The sequence below is a fragment of the Opisthorchis viverrini genome (genome assembly GCF_000715545.1).
Source record: "Opisthorchis viverrini unplaced genomic scaffold opera_v5_120, whole genome shotgun sequence".
NCBI classification, from domain to species: domain Eukaryota; kingdom Metazoa; phylum Platyhelminthes; class Trematoda; order Opisthorchiida; family Opisthorchiidae; genus Opisthorchis; species Opisthorchis viverrini.
In genome coordinates, this window is record NW_008751779.1 from 1235662 (window position 1) to 1250126 (window position 14465).

Sequence of the window (14465 nt, forward strand, 5' to 3'; positions counted from 1 at the left end):
TGCACCCCATATCGGCAACAAAAGTTAACAGCAAAGGAGAGAAACCGCACATTTGTCGGACTCTAGCAGTTGAAGCAATACGCCTTGACAGTTCTTTGGAGATTCTCAGGTGATCAAAAGTTAAGGAATACAGAACACGAATCGTATTTACAATTTACCGGGGCACTATTTCACGGCTACACTAGGTAGGCATTGCGCTGTTTAAGCATTTAAATCAATGTAAAGATGTGGTCGATGCACCTGTATACAAAGGTGACACCTCACCTGCTTCTCACGGATTTGTGTCTCACCTGCCGGTGTGATCAAAAACGGTGGCCATGTTATTGCAGACAACAGACCTATATTTTCCTTGCTGGGTAGTCGCCTTATGTACATTATTTATGAAGGTATGTTAATCTATCGGTTCCAGCTTTCTGAAATGTTTCTTGCTCCGTAACGATTTCCAACAATCTATTTAACGCAGAACACAAATATGCACCACGGTATTGAATAACGTAGGTGTAAGATTAGATCAGATGTCATTTCAAGACAGAAAGACATGATAGTATGTGAGCAACTAAGGCAGGAATTAAACTCACACTACGGTTCGAGCTTACTGGGTAGATTTGAAGGATATAGGTATAAGGGTCAGCATCCTGCAAAACTCCTGTTAAAATTATCCTGCCACGTGATCTAGACGCTTCCTTTAATGATACACTCCGTCTCGAAATATTATTTTTGATTAGCTTACTAACAGAGGATTTCCGTGATAGCTCGACTTAGTAGAGCTTAACTGCATTCTGGCTTCAATAATCCCTATCATTATTTGAATTTTTTCGTTCTATCACGCCCACCTATTTGCACTTGGCTTGGGTTGACTTCCAACATATAGTCTAGACGAATTTTGCTGCAGTCCCAAAGAAGTGACCACTATGAGTTGTAGAGCTTAGTATGTGCACTCTCGGAAACAACATATGCCAAATTTCTGGCATGTGCCAACCAAATCTCTTCCCGCTTGAGATCAGGAGACTTATCCGCATACTGAAGTCCCCTGCGACTATAGCTGAACTTTTCATAATGAATGCCTGAAATGGTGGTCTTTGATACAAAGTGCGTTCCAGAGAATCAGTAGAATAATCTTTCTACGAGAGGAGACAACGAACGAAAAGCAGGCTTTCATTTAAATCGTTACCACTCTTTACGAAAATAATCAGACTCACAGTACAAAAAAGACCTTTCACAGATATGCAATCAATCCAAAAAAACTCAGCTTCAACAGCATCAGAATTACCTGGAAATCACAGACGATAATCTACAGACGGTAAGCAAACATAACTCTAATTAACTATTCCATTTTCTGGAATCTAGCAAACGCTAAAGTATCAAGAGTGTGCGCACAAGTTGACTGTTGACAGTTCGCCCAAGTGTTCGGAGATTAAAGACTGCGAAAATGTGGAAGCGGCCTCTGATTAATGAAAATAGAGGCACATGGAAACGGTTATGTGTACTCAAGGTCTCTCCGCCTTCGGGTATCTGACCGGTGGCCTTATAGCGGGACTCTACAGTGTGGAGAAGGATAGGAACTAACGGAAGGCATCGATGTTAGCAATTTTCATTTATATACCATGTTGTATGCAGCAAATAAGGCAACACAAGGCGGAAATGGATGCTTTATGTGGGTTGAAGTACAGACATGACACTCAAACCCAGATGAGAATACCATTAAGGTCCTTGGCCCCAGAACTTGACCACAAGGTACCGGAAGGTGAAGAAACCTAACTTTTTAACGTTTTAAGCAGAAGGTTGGCACGCTGGTTCCAACCTAGCAGGCCAGGAAGCTGATTATCAAACATCCATCCACTAACCAACCCAGCAATATTCTGCGAAATTCGCATAAGCATACTCCAGTATTGCTCACTAGAGAGCTGATATGCGCAAACATTCACAGCACAATAAGGTCCACTTCCTTCGCGAGGGAATTGCAACAATGTGGGAATAAACATGAAAGGCTGCTGTGTGGCTACTGTGGAGGGCAACATGTTTCTGGAGAGGCTTGGGTCAAATAGTCGGGTGCTGTTTTGAGATTAGGCTCCTAAAACGAGGGGCTGAAAATGTCATTTGAAGTGGTCCTGAGCACTTTAGACGACGGGGCATAGCTATTCTATATGAAGCAGTAACAGAAAGCGCAATATATGAATGCGGACTCACTGTGTCATGGCAAGCGAATGGTGGCTTATTCATCAGGGTCCCGGTAGGGTAAAAAAAATGCCAGAAAAATTCATTTTAATGGAGAATTGAGGCGCTTTAGCCTAGTGTTGAGCTTTGTTTTAACAGGAGGTTGCGCTTGTGTGTGAGCAGCAGTTAACTGACATGAATAAAGAAAAGGGTACGGAGGAGAGCTATTGACGGTGAGTTGGAATGAAGCCTGGAATTAGTTCAAGTTTGGCGGGGTGAAGATTTGAGTGTTGGGCAGAAAGGAAGTAAAAGCTCTCAGATACCAAGGGTTATCGGGAGCTTGCATGGGAATAGGGATAGAAGTGAAGAGAGCACATGTAGACATATCTGTGTATACTTAAGCCGACCGTTCCAAATGTTCCAACTAGACAATGAATCCTGCCTGAACAGCCGCACGTTTTAGGGTAACACTGGTGGTGTTAGTGGAAGTGAGAGAGGCTACAGCCAGATGACTATGGTGTGCGGTTATGGATTGCACATGAAACTCATGAACAAATGCTAGTGAAGAGCAGTCGAGCAAACGATTCTCACTTGGATTTCAAGAGTATCGGAATCTTAGAAGAAAGATAAGAATATGAATGAGGGGATTTACGATTATTCAACCTCTCCAAACTACCATGTTTAGCTTGAGCTGCCTAGAAAGGAACCAGTGGTTTCACTGTACAATGGGAGAAATTATTTTAAGCATCTTTTATCCATGGCCGAATATGCTCAACCTCCTAACCAAAAATCCAAATTTATAAATGTGTAATTTCATAGCGCCCGAGCTTCTGTAGATTAGCCATGCCCGTTAAAAACACCAGCTTGTGGAACACACTATAAGCGTCATCACTGTCACAGCTTTTACCGGGTCGCAACTGATCCATCTATGAATCAAACGATGTCGGTACCGACTAGTAGCATCTCAAGCAGTGGTTTCTCTTCTTATTTCCTGTCCAACCCACAGTGAGTACCAGTAGGTTGAAAGATTCAAGATTATCTCAGTTATATTATGCTTCGCTGACAGTTGTCAAATAGTTGTGCACGATTGCCGATGATAAATGACGGTCGTCTTCTTTACCCCCGGTCAGTCATTTGAAACTGTGATTATTGAGGTGTACCTTTCCCGTCCGGTCGTATTGCTCGTCAGCTTCCTGTGTTAGGTTGTTTTAACAGGCTGTAATGATATAATTGCACAAGCGTTGAGAGTGCATAGCGGAGTTCAGTGGTCAATAAGATGAAACGAGGAGCGTCGAGATGTAATGAAACGACATGTTAGCTTTCTTGGGCTCGGTCTTCAACGTTTATCATAAGCTGTAGTGCTTCGCTGAAGACTTTCTTCAGAAAACTGATGAAGAATACTGGAGTTCGGTACCATCGTAGGGCACGCAGCTCACCTTAAACTCCTCCCCTTTAGGGGTCGAGGTCTGGAGATGAATATACTTTGAAACCTCCATTGAGCGTGGTTCCCCAAATTAATGGTAATTTATTACCTTCTTAAATCACCAGGGAAAAATCTCCGTAAGAAAGACGACTTCCTGACATCTACCTATGATAAGTACTTAGTAAACCACCTGACGAAAGAATAAAATGCACCGCAAATTTTTTAAAACCCCATCAATTCAGAAACATCTGAATTTTTTCAATTTTCTAGCTGTCCCTAACGAACTCCAGTTATATTTTGTTGCATTTAATTAATAACTCAGGTTAGGACCTTTATGTATTTTATATGCAGCGCTGTCATTTGTGAAAATGCAAAATTGTCTAGAATTTTGAGCGGCTTCCGTTTGGCTTTTGGTTTTGGGTTTGTCAGTTCCGAGGTAAGATTCTTTGCTCAGATTGGTTTCTGGAATACAAACAGGAAGCCTTCGAGTTCAGATGTGATACACTCTCTTTGATGCGCATAGAGTGATGTCCCAGGTAGATGAAATTTACAACGTTTGAGCTCGTCCCAATGCGAACATGCCTGTTGTGAGGCCGGAGGTTGTACACAAGGAAAAATGACCACGTGTTAATTCAGGTTCGAAGGATTTGCGATCGCTCGACTACTAATCACATACTCATTCTCGGCAAGGACAGTGGCTAAGGGCAAATCCATTGGGTTCGATGTGGCTTCGAAAATTCGTTGTATCGAGGAGCGAAAAATCGCTGCAAATTAAAAGCAGCCCTCGAAAGCCTGAAGACAGGAGGCAGACTAATGTGCCTCGGAGGCCTCTGTGGAACTTTGGACTTAAACCCGACGTACAACTATTGAGTCTCCTAACATCTCTGGTTACAAAATTTCGGCTCCTCAATCTCGGAGGCGACGAAGGCAGTGTTGAGACACTTGTCCACAAATTGCCTCATCCACTTTAACAAAGCTTGCAATATTAAGGAGACTGTTCGCCTTGAACAGCCGTTCATAGTGACCATCACAGAGACCTGGCTAACACCGGATGCACCTGACGTGAAGATCTCGATAGACGACTTCTCTTTTGTTCGAGCTGACTCAAAATGAGGTAGGGCTGGTGGGATTGCTTGCACTTGCATGCAGCCATGCCCATTGCGATTGTCCTCTCTACTACTACTCGTGCACCTTTTTGCGATGCCCTGTAGATCCAAATCCCGCTGCGCGTGTCCGATTCTCTCCTTCTCGGCGTGGTCCACCGTAGCCCCACGAGTCCCTCCCTGAAGATGACCAATTCCTCATACGAACCCTTGAGCAACTCTCCTCCGGGTACAACCTCGTTCATCTGCTAGTTGGCGAATTCAACGCTCCAAAGGCCTCCCGGATTGAGCTGCAGCGCGTCGGATCAAGTTGTCTCTTTACAGCGGCGCTGATGGAAGTAGTTCAGCAGATCGGTTGGACTCAAAATGTCGTTGCACCCACTACATATCGCGCAGGTCAATTATCATCTCTTCTGTATTTAGTCATCATCGACGAAGGACAATCCGTTCATCAAGTGATAATTAACGACGCTCCACTGGGGCACTGCGACCACTCTGTGCTGACCTTCGATTTCATCTGCTACTGAGCCGGAAATCCAGAAACTCAAGCGTGGCTTCGTACCTTCCGTCGTGTGGACATTTCGGGAACGCACATCTTTCTTGAACAAGTTAAATTGGGACCAGCTTTAGTGGTAGACATATACAGGACCATTGTCCAGATCTTGCAGCCGGCCGACGCGATTTTTTCTCAGAAAAACCAATACGCAGCTGGATGGGCCTCAAGCTACCATTCGGTGTCTTCTGGAAAAGAGGTCTCAAGTTTTGTTAAAAAGTCGACACTGAAAATGAGCTGGCATTTAATAAAATGCAGAACCGCCGTAAATCAGAGATCCGCCAATGGAGCATACAAAACAGACCACCATTTAGGACCTGGCCAGGAAAAACAGAAATGTACTGTTCAAATAAATCGCCGCAGAAACAAGCCATCCGCGTTCCCCTTGAGTGACAGGAATGGGGGATCTACTAGTGACCCAACAGTGATATCTGAGGTCTACAGAGAGCACTATCTAGGTCTGTATTAAGCTGTAGCCTCTTCGCCACATTTAGTCTTGTCAGGGCGTAACCACGAACAGTCCTCTAACCGACTTGGCCTTCACGGTGGGAGAGGTCCGAAGAGGTCCATCCAAGGTTCCTGAAGGAAACGCCGTTCACACTGACAAATTATTCAAACTTGGGGCTTCGCCAGTCACCTAAAGAAGGTCGCCTTCCCTCTGCTTGGAATGAAGCGATTGTCACACCAATCCACTAAACTGGTGCCTGACTATCGCCTGGGAGTTACGGGCCTATAAACATTACTGGCGTACCGTGCTTGATGATGGAACGCATTCTGAATTGAGCTATCCTAGATCGCCTTACTATCAAGAAATTGATATCTCCAGCTCAACACGGATTTCCCACAAACCGTTCTTGCGCAAAAACACGCTCTTTTTTATGGGAAGCTCAACCGAATCCACGGAGGAGGGACTCATATCGGATGCCATATTTTTCGACATCTCAAAAGCCTTTGATCTGGTCCCACACCTCCCGCTGCTTCAAAAACGCGAATCTTACGAAATTCAAGGGGAAATCCTACGCTGGATCAAGGCGTTCCTATCAGACAAATTATTCCGAGTGAGAATAGACTCGGGCTACTCTTCTCCAGCGCCGATCTCCATTGAGGTTCTTCAAGGCTCCGTTTTGGGATCACTGCTGTTTCTGGAATGCGTCAACGACTTTCCCTATGTTCGTGCGGACGACTCGAAATCCTGGAGTTCCTATGCCGGTGCCCTCCAAATGGATGTAGACGCTGCCAAGCAGTGGTCGTTGGACTGGCACCTTCCTCTGAACGATGAAAAGTGCGTCCATGTGTCGTTTGGAGGTGATTCAACGAATGCCTTTGTTATGCATGGTGAAAAGGGACCAGAAAACATTATGAGGGTAGATGCCAAAAGGATTTTGGCATCAAGGTCTCCGCAAACTCGTCCTTCTCACTGCACCATGAGAAGTCGGCCCGAAAGTTTTGCACCCTTGACCCAGCAAACACGGCGGGGACATGATAAGAATATTTTCAAGGTCTTAGCGCACTTTTCAATTCGGCGAAATTCCTTCCATTTCGGGTAGTAGCTGCGTGGAATGACCTACCACCATACTCCAGAGCCCAGCTCAAAGCACTATTTGACACTCACACTGGCAAGCACACCGCCCCTCGCCGGGGAGTTTAAACGCAGTGCTGCACACTTTTTTCACCTACGCCTTTCAGGTGAACGACAGCCGCTGAACGACAAGCGCAAAACTGACCCGGGAATCTTGGGGGAATCCTCGGTCTCGTGTATAAATCCACGAACCCGTTAGTTTACGCAATTTTAGGTGGTACTCTTGGAGGCACGACGCCCTTCTGTGTAAAACATTCAAGAGTGAAATACAAAATTTTGCACCAAAATGTTTCAAGTTCCGTTTATTGAAAAGGGGTTCACCTTTCTCCGCATTTACGATATCTTTTTGTATTAGGCAGCGTATTCACATTCAGTGGTGTCTAATGGCTTTGAAGTTTCGCTCATTCAAATGAATCGTCCATGTAGATAATTTTCAGAATAGGCTATTATACGTATACATTCTCCTCCATAATATGGCAACCTTAGAAACGTTGTAGCTTTCCAGAAATCAATCCAAAGAGCGAATATTGAGAGGTGAACTGAACTGTAAACTGTGTCACTCGTTTGACCTTGGCGCCCTATACGTCTTCCCTCAGCCGATGCCGACGAGTGCCTACAATGATGATGGTATGGCGGATAACGGACGGCGAATTAAAGCGATAATACTTATCGGTGGACCTGGGAAAGGTAACAATAGATATTCTAGCTGGCTAGCTGCTCGAAGGTACTCGGTTTCGTCCGCTCTCTTTGGAGCTTCCGAAACCCCTGTTCCCTGTCGGTGGTTTCCCAGTGATTTATCACCACATAGAGGCATTTTCGAAGGTAATAAGTTTCCGATAGTCTCAAATGTATGACAGATACCTGGTTTATTTGAAATTTTGCTCCTGGGATTTTACCAACCCTCAGAATACTTGACACAAGTCATCGCGAATGCGCAACGTGAATTCAAGGTCACAGTTCGGTAAGTTTGCTCCCCACCGATGGTTCAGTACCATGTAGCCATTTTGTATTTATTGCGGTAACCACGTGTTCTTGGGCGCATACATATGGGCTGATCTACTACCCCGGATCCACGTCTGGATAAGAACATTAGTGTCTAATATCCGGGATGTGACATAAGAGAAATGCACCCGGATGCTTCAGGTTGCAAAAAGATCTACGTCTAGACATATACAGGGGTTAGCAAGTTTAGAATTGGTAGGTCAACCTTAGACGCTCGTGTTTGTCTAAAGACTAGTTTGAAGTCAGTGAAATACTTTAAGAATAGTGACGGTGCCTAGGACGCATCGAGATTCGTGGTTGGTAAATGCTAGACAGGTATGCATGTGCATGCAACAACGGCTGGGACTGCTGTGCATTAGTTCGGCTTTCTAGGATAGCAGGTGGTTTTTTCGTCGACTGTTGTGCCAGCCTGCCAAGGTCGAGCTGAAGGTCATATCTTGTGCTATTTCTTCCTATATGTGTATCTTGAGGTCACAGGCAAGCAATGTACCTGGTGAGTGGAGATGAAGTGGTAGCTTTTTTGGCATAAGTGGCAATCTACACATATTCAACAGCAGCTACTTGTTAGCCTGCTATTCAGTTCTGGAGACGTATCCCCAAGTTTCGCTCTCATCTTACGTAGTTCTCTGTTTCCGTGCTGAAAATTTTTTTACTAAAGCATCATCGAAACCCTTGAACGCAACAACCACACTTCGCGTGATTGTGCATAAAGAGAGCCCCTCAAGGAAGTCGATCGACTGGTACACTGAGCACGTGGCCAAGCCAGCGCAACCTGTGAAGTGTGATCAGTTCATCTATCGTGAGCAAGTAAGCTCTCCCGAAAACCGTCCAACTTACTTCAGGATTACTGATCCGGTGTTCTAACCAGACTCCAGCAATGCTCCGAAAACATCGATAGTCGAACAATCGACGTCTTCTGATGCCCGCGGCTTGTAGCTACCATGTTTCTGACCAGTATGGTAATATGGAGCGCACCTCAGCATTGTAAGTTCGACCCTTGACGGATAGGCTGATATCACCCCTATGCCGCAGGTGACTCAGGCTCACAAACATTTCTTCGATTTTCCCATTCCGGGTAGTAGTATCATCTCTCGCAAGACCACTGGGACTGATACATCCGCTCAGGTAGATAAATTTGTCTACTACCACACTCGGCTCGTCCGCAAGCATGAGGCTTGTACTCAAGCCCACGCAGTCTTGCAGCAGCACTAGCTTTTAAGATGTGAAGTGCATAGCAAACTGTGAGGCGGAAGTATTTCAATTATATGTTGTTTACATTACGACGGCGTCAGATCCAAGAAAAGGTATTTCGTCTGGGTCTTCATCATCATCATCGAAGACGGCGTCTGGGTGCTCGATACCTGTGAGTGAATGGCCTGGGAACGGCTTACTCATCTCGTTTATTGTATTAGTTTGGTAGTAGTGTGGCAGGTGGAGTCACTGAAGGGTGGAATTATACTTACTGATTCGTGTTGAATATGGTGCAGAAAACCATATCTCTGGGACTCTCAAGATGTGTATATCGGACTAAGGTATAGCTGAGAGAAATGGACGTTGGGAAAGATGTCTTCAGATCTTTGACTATCGATGTATCAGAATCCTAGAAAGAACGGGATGGGACTAACGAAAGTTCACGGGGAAGTTCGGCGAAGTAGTGAGTACTTCAATTTAGACGTATACCTTGTACTGCAGGCTAAAATTGTTTGGTCTTTAGCAGGGCTCACCGAGTTATCGTCTGTTATGAAAAGGGCGCTTTCAAAAGCGAAAAAAGGGGGAAGTGTGACGTGGAAGAAGGTAATGGGACTGGGAAAAATTTAGATAATCTCGGCTCTTTCGGCCTTCTCGGACCGGGCCCAAGTCACGTTCCCTAAACTTAACTGTAGATGTTGCAACACATGGTGGTAATTTCGATCTCGCCATCAGCCATTATTGGTATTGTCTGCATGGATGTTTGGAGGTGTAGGGATCCCAGACGTGCGGGGCTAGTGCTAGGCTCCCTACGCTAATTAACCTCCAGTGTTCTCAGCTTGTTGTTTATTTCTGTGTTGACTTCGGATTGAATGTACTGAACCCTTCGTCGCGAGCCAGAGTAAAGCTAGATCAAATAAATCTTATCGTGTGCTCTTTGACCAAAGGGAGGAGGGGTGCACAATACCAATGAGATGACTGGTTAACCAGGGAGCGGCCTAAACCGTGGGCTGTTGAGTTGTTAATTGTTATAGCTGAACATAATTGGTACGGTACGTAAGAGAGAACAAAGGAATGAATTTTCGCGGCTTCTGTGACTATCGCGAGATCCGCCTGAAAAGTCCACCGCAGGAATGCAATTTGACGCGGCAAACAGCTCGCTCGTTCTGAGGGAATAACGCACAGCGACCATAGAACTAACCGTTCCGGAGGAAATTCCGACAAAGCTTGCAAAATGATAAACCGCAGTAGACCGTAAAACACTATGTCTCCTAAGCGTTTTCAGGCAAACTTCATCTTCATCAGAGGCAGCAAATCAATGTTGATACTGGTGCTTCACTGCCGTACGACCGGAAAGTTTATTCAATCATTCTTGAAGCCTTAGAATGAATTGAAGGGGAAAAGTGGGTGAGGAGGGGGACCGGGTATTGACTTATCGCAAGCATTCTGAGGTACCTACACATCCAGACGTTCGATCCAGAAAAGAAGCTGACAGCAAGAACGCCACTGGCGTTGATCAGTCGCCATTTTTTGCAATGTCTTCTGCGAAGTGCAGGAGGGATCAAGGGGACCCCATCATGGAAGGCGTGCAACACCAACAACACCCAAGCTCTTCGTTATCTCTTTCACATCCTTCGGCCAACTCGTTGTCTGCGTCTTCTTGAAGGAGGACGGAGAACAACACTCGTCTCGGTAGACGGCGATTCGGGATGCGTAGAAAATGTCCGAACCATTGTAATTGATTGTGCTGGATGCTTTCCGCTACTGAAGTATACGCTGCACAACCAAAACCCGTTGTCTAATCACCTCATTACTAATCTGTTGACACCAGCAACGCTTCTGAGGCTCAAAAGCCTAAAGATGTCTCACATCATCCGTCTACAGAGGCCACGTGTCGCAGCCATACAACAACACAACCATTACTGTAACCTGGTACACACAGCACTTAAGACCCAGTGATAAGCCTCTTTGACGTCACAAGCGACGCAAATTAGCAAACGTGATTAGGATTTCGGGATCCATACCCTGACTTCATCAGACACATTTTTGTCTGATGAAAGAGGAAGTGACTGCAGAAGGGACTCGTGGACAGTTATTCATGTCTCCAAAATGGATGCGCGGACGCGGTGCCCATGCCACCGTGGAATCAGCCGGTAGTTGTGGCATCAAATGTGCTCTCTGGTCTTATCCTTCGAAGGTTGACTGAACACACGGAGAGTCAGATCCCTGGAAACCAAGCTGGGTGCCATCCTGCAGGAGGATATGTGAATTACCTTTTTCACTCTACAGCAAATTCTGGAGAAGCGACACTGATTCCAGCTACGTACAATGGTTGACTTCCTTGCCTTGAAAGTTGCCTTCACGCGAATTGTGAAAACGCGTCAGGGGAAGTCAAACAAAGACTTTATAACGAAGTGTGGAGGCCATTGCCAGTAAATTCAACTACGCTGGTTATTGCCGTCCATCTGGAAAGGGGCCCCGAGAGGATTCACATCAGTGGTTACACACATTGTCATAATGGTCTAGTCGCGCCCTCAATGGTATCGCCTTGAATGTAGAGCTCATCTCCCAATTTCCGCAATGGAAAATCCCCTGTCAACCTGTATTTACGCATCAGTTATATCAGCCAGCGCTTTCGCTGCGTAGCTATCTACCCCACCTCCTCAAAACATTGATGAACAGAACTATGGCAACCATAACGACCTTACAGCAAGTACGCAGTTTTTACCCCTCGTGGAGATGATGGTGAACGTTATCGACAAAGTGCGCCATCCAAAATATCACATTGTTCGCGGCAGAAGCACCCCTCCGATGGTTTCGATCTTCAGCCGTCTGTAATGTGGAGTGATTTTCGCCGATGTATGGAAAACATAAACACATTGAGATACGTTTAACTGATGCCGGATGTGAATAATTGGTGCATCAAGTCTCTGGTGTTTCTAGGTCACTGTTACTCCGTTTTTTTTCGGTATACCTCTGAACAGCCCCTAGTGTATTCATTTACTTTCAGATTTTAAAAATTCAACTCACAATGCATATATTTTATAAACACTTTCGATTTAGACTTTACAATGGGGTATTTTGTTACGCCTCACGCTTGTTCACTGGGTTTTGCTTATACATTCTTGTGGATTGGAGGTAACCTGGAAGACGACGAATGCTTGGTTGTCTATCGTCAATATAGGGGCGTTCACCGCAGCTGTACGCGCATGTGATCGCTTTGGATAACTGTCATTTCCAATGATTGTGCAATCTGACGCTCATCGACATGTAAATTAAGTAGAAGAACAGGAAAAATTCATGACCAGCTTTGAACCGTTGCTTCGTCTACATGGCCCTCAAATCATGCAATGCTTGCACTTTTCTACTGACTGCCAGAATGTGCTGCGCAACGGACCGCAGTAGCTCATGCCCTGGTGATGATGTAGCATTGAGTTTGTGCCTGACTGTCCACGTGTCACGGAACATTGGGTCAGGTTAAAACGCTTAAGTGGCTCCAATGCTCGTTGTTAGAGGTTAGACTAGTCCGACTGCTACACAGCAATGGTTAGCCTGGAATATCAAGTACCCCTATAGTCGTAAATTCCTTGAAGTTGGGTCCATATGCTGGGCTTTTTTGTTTGAACCACGTCTTTTCAGTTTGCTGAAAATCGGTCTTACGCATGTCAGTTTGAAAAAGTTAAGAAATTCTGGTTTGGTGGTGACGCCGAACTGGGCAAACACCGTCAATGCTCTGACGACGTCACGTCGATTGGTGATAAAACGTTTGCAATCCAACTGTCAAGCTCGGCGAACAGACCAACAACCAAACAGCACACCTGAGCTACCTATGTTCCGTAGCATGGCTGATGCATTTTTTCCATGGCTTCGGAAATGATAAGCCAAAACGGGAATTTAGATATTCTAAGAGACCGAATAAGCCCACCTTGCCAAGTCGGCTGACTTAGATACCGCGGCGAAAGACTGTCTTTCAGACCGAATCGTATGGCCTACTGGGCTTCAAACAGTGAATCCACTAACATGGAACTTTTCGTTTTATGTGAATAAAACTTTAAAATTCAATCTTAGTAACGTGATTCATGTGGGATGTCTTTTGCCAAACTTGGCACATAATTTCATCAATAGTTAAAATATTTTACAATACTTCCAAACGACCTATCAAATCGGAACCCTGGGACCATTTCAGTCCAATTACTGACAAGCCAAGATTGCCTAAGGTAGTTGACTACGGGATACCGGATGAGTTCCGTGTGTCAGTCATTGCGGAACCCCCGTCTTGTTATTTTGTGTAATCTGGAAAACCAGATTCATTCCAACAGTTTAGATCACTTCAAAATAAGTGCTGATTCTTCCAAAGCGGTGGAATAATCTGTGTCCATCATGACATTGTCAGTCTTATTATGTAGTGGCTTCCCTTCATCAGTGTTTTCCCAAAGCAAGAGACAAATGTGCGAGGACGAACCACAGAGGCTTCCGTCATTCGACGAGATATTTACACAACGGAGATAAGAACATTAACTTGGATTCTGATAGACTGCCGCAGCACTTTTCGTTAACTTCCGAGCCGCATTTGGTTCGAGTGTTCGCGAAGCGCCGCAGGCAATACCTTTAGTCGTGCTTCCGCGACGTTCTTAAATTTTATTAATGTTGAATGATCTTAAGCAGAATCCCCTGTCTCCTTATATTACGAAGAACACAATCAAGCTCAACGCCATGCCTAGCGTACGACGGTTGTGAATAATGTTCAGTAACCTTGCTATCGATTGATGTCTGGAACAGGTATTGGAGTGGCACTCTGGTTTAGTCGTCGAACTGTGTTCATGTACGCCTGTTACCTTGTTTTGTCGGGCGAGAAGATTCAGCAGGTCTATCACTTATATATACTGCTCCAACTATGTACAGTCGACGCGAATCTTGCAAGAACCTGCTTGTCCAACCTCAGCGTACGGGGGAAACTTGTCGCATAAGTTTCGGTCTAGTCTCATTTAACTATCAGACAGAAGAAAATTCCACCGTGTATCCACAGCGTCCCGTGCAGCTTCATGCACCTGGACGCAGCTTTTCGCAAGAGAAGCTATGTCCATTTCCTTATGCATGTGAAAAATATCATCCATGATCAGAACACAGGGAATTTGAAGCTGTGAGTCACTTGATCCCTTGATGAAACGAGAAAGCTCGAGGTTTGTACACCCGCCACTTCACAGCCTCTCTAAATCGCATATAGCCGTCTGATGATTAGTTTAGATATGATCCGCGATTAATTTGACAGTGGAATGAAGCCACTCCGAAAGTGTCTCAATAGTCATTTTATCGCCTCTCGAGATGAAATCAAGGTGTCCTGCAGGATGAGGAAATCTCGCGTGCGTGAAACATGCAAACTTTTCATCACCAACCGAGGTTACATCATCACTGCGTTGGTAGGAAGCGTAGTGGTGCGTAGCGATGGGTTGTTCGTTGTGTTTC

General features: G+C 45.2%; 1 protein-coding gene across 1 annotated transcript in view; it reads left to right on the forward strand.

Annotated features, from left to right (window-relative positions):
- Positions 1-6111: 6111 nt before the first annotated feature.
- The window catches only part of T265_06125 (hypothetical protein), a gene marked incomplete at both ends in the record, with an annotated part of 28722 nt that continues 20368 nt past the window's right edge, over positions 6112-14465 (forward strand). Inside the window, 4 exons of the mRNA XM_009171311.1 lie at positions 6112-6515; positions 7318-7499; positions 7537-7634; positions 7670-7773. Of these exons, the coding sequence (XP_009169575.1) occupies positions 6112-6515; positions 7318-7499; positions 7537-7634; positions 7670-7773 (788 nt within the window). The remainder of the gene's footprint in view (positions 6516-7317; positions 7500-7536; positions 7635-7669; positions 7774-14465) is intronic.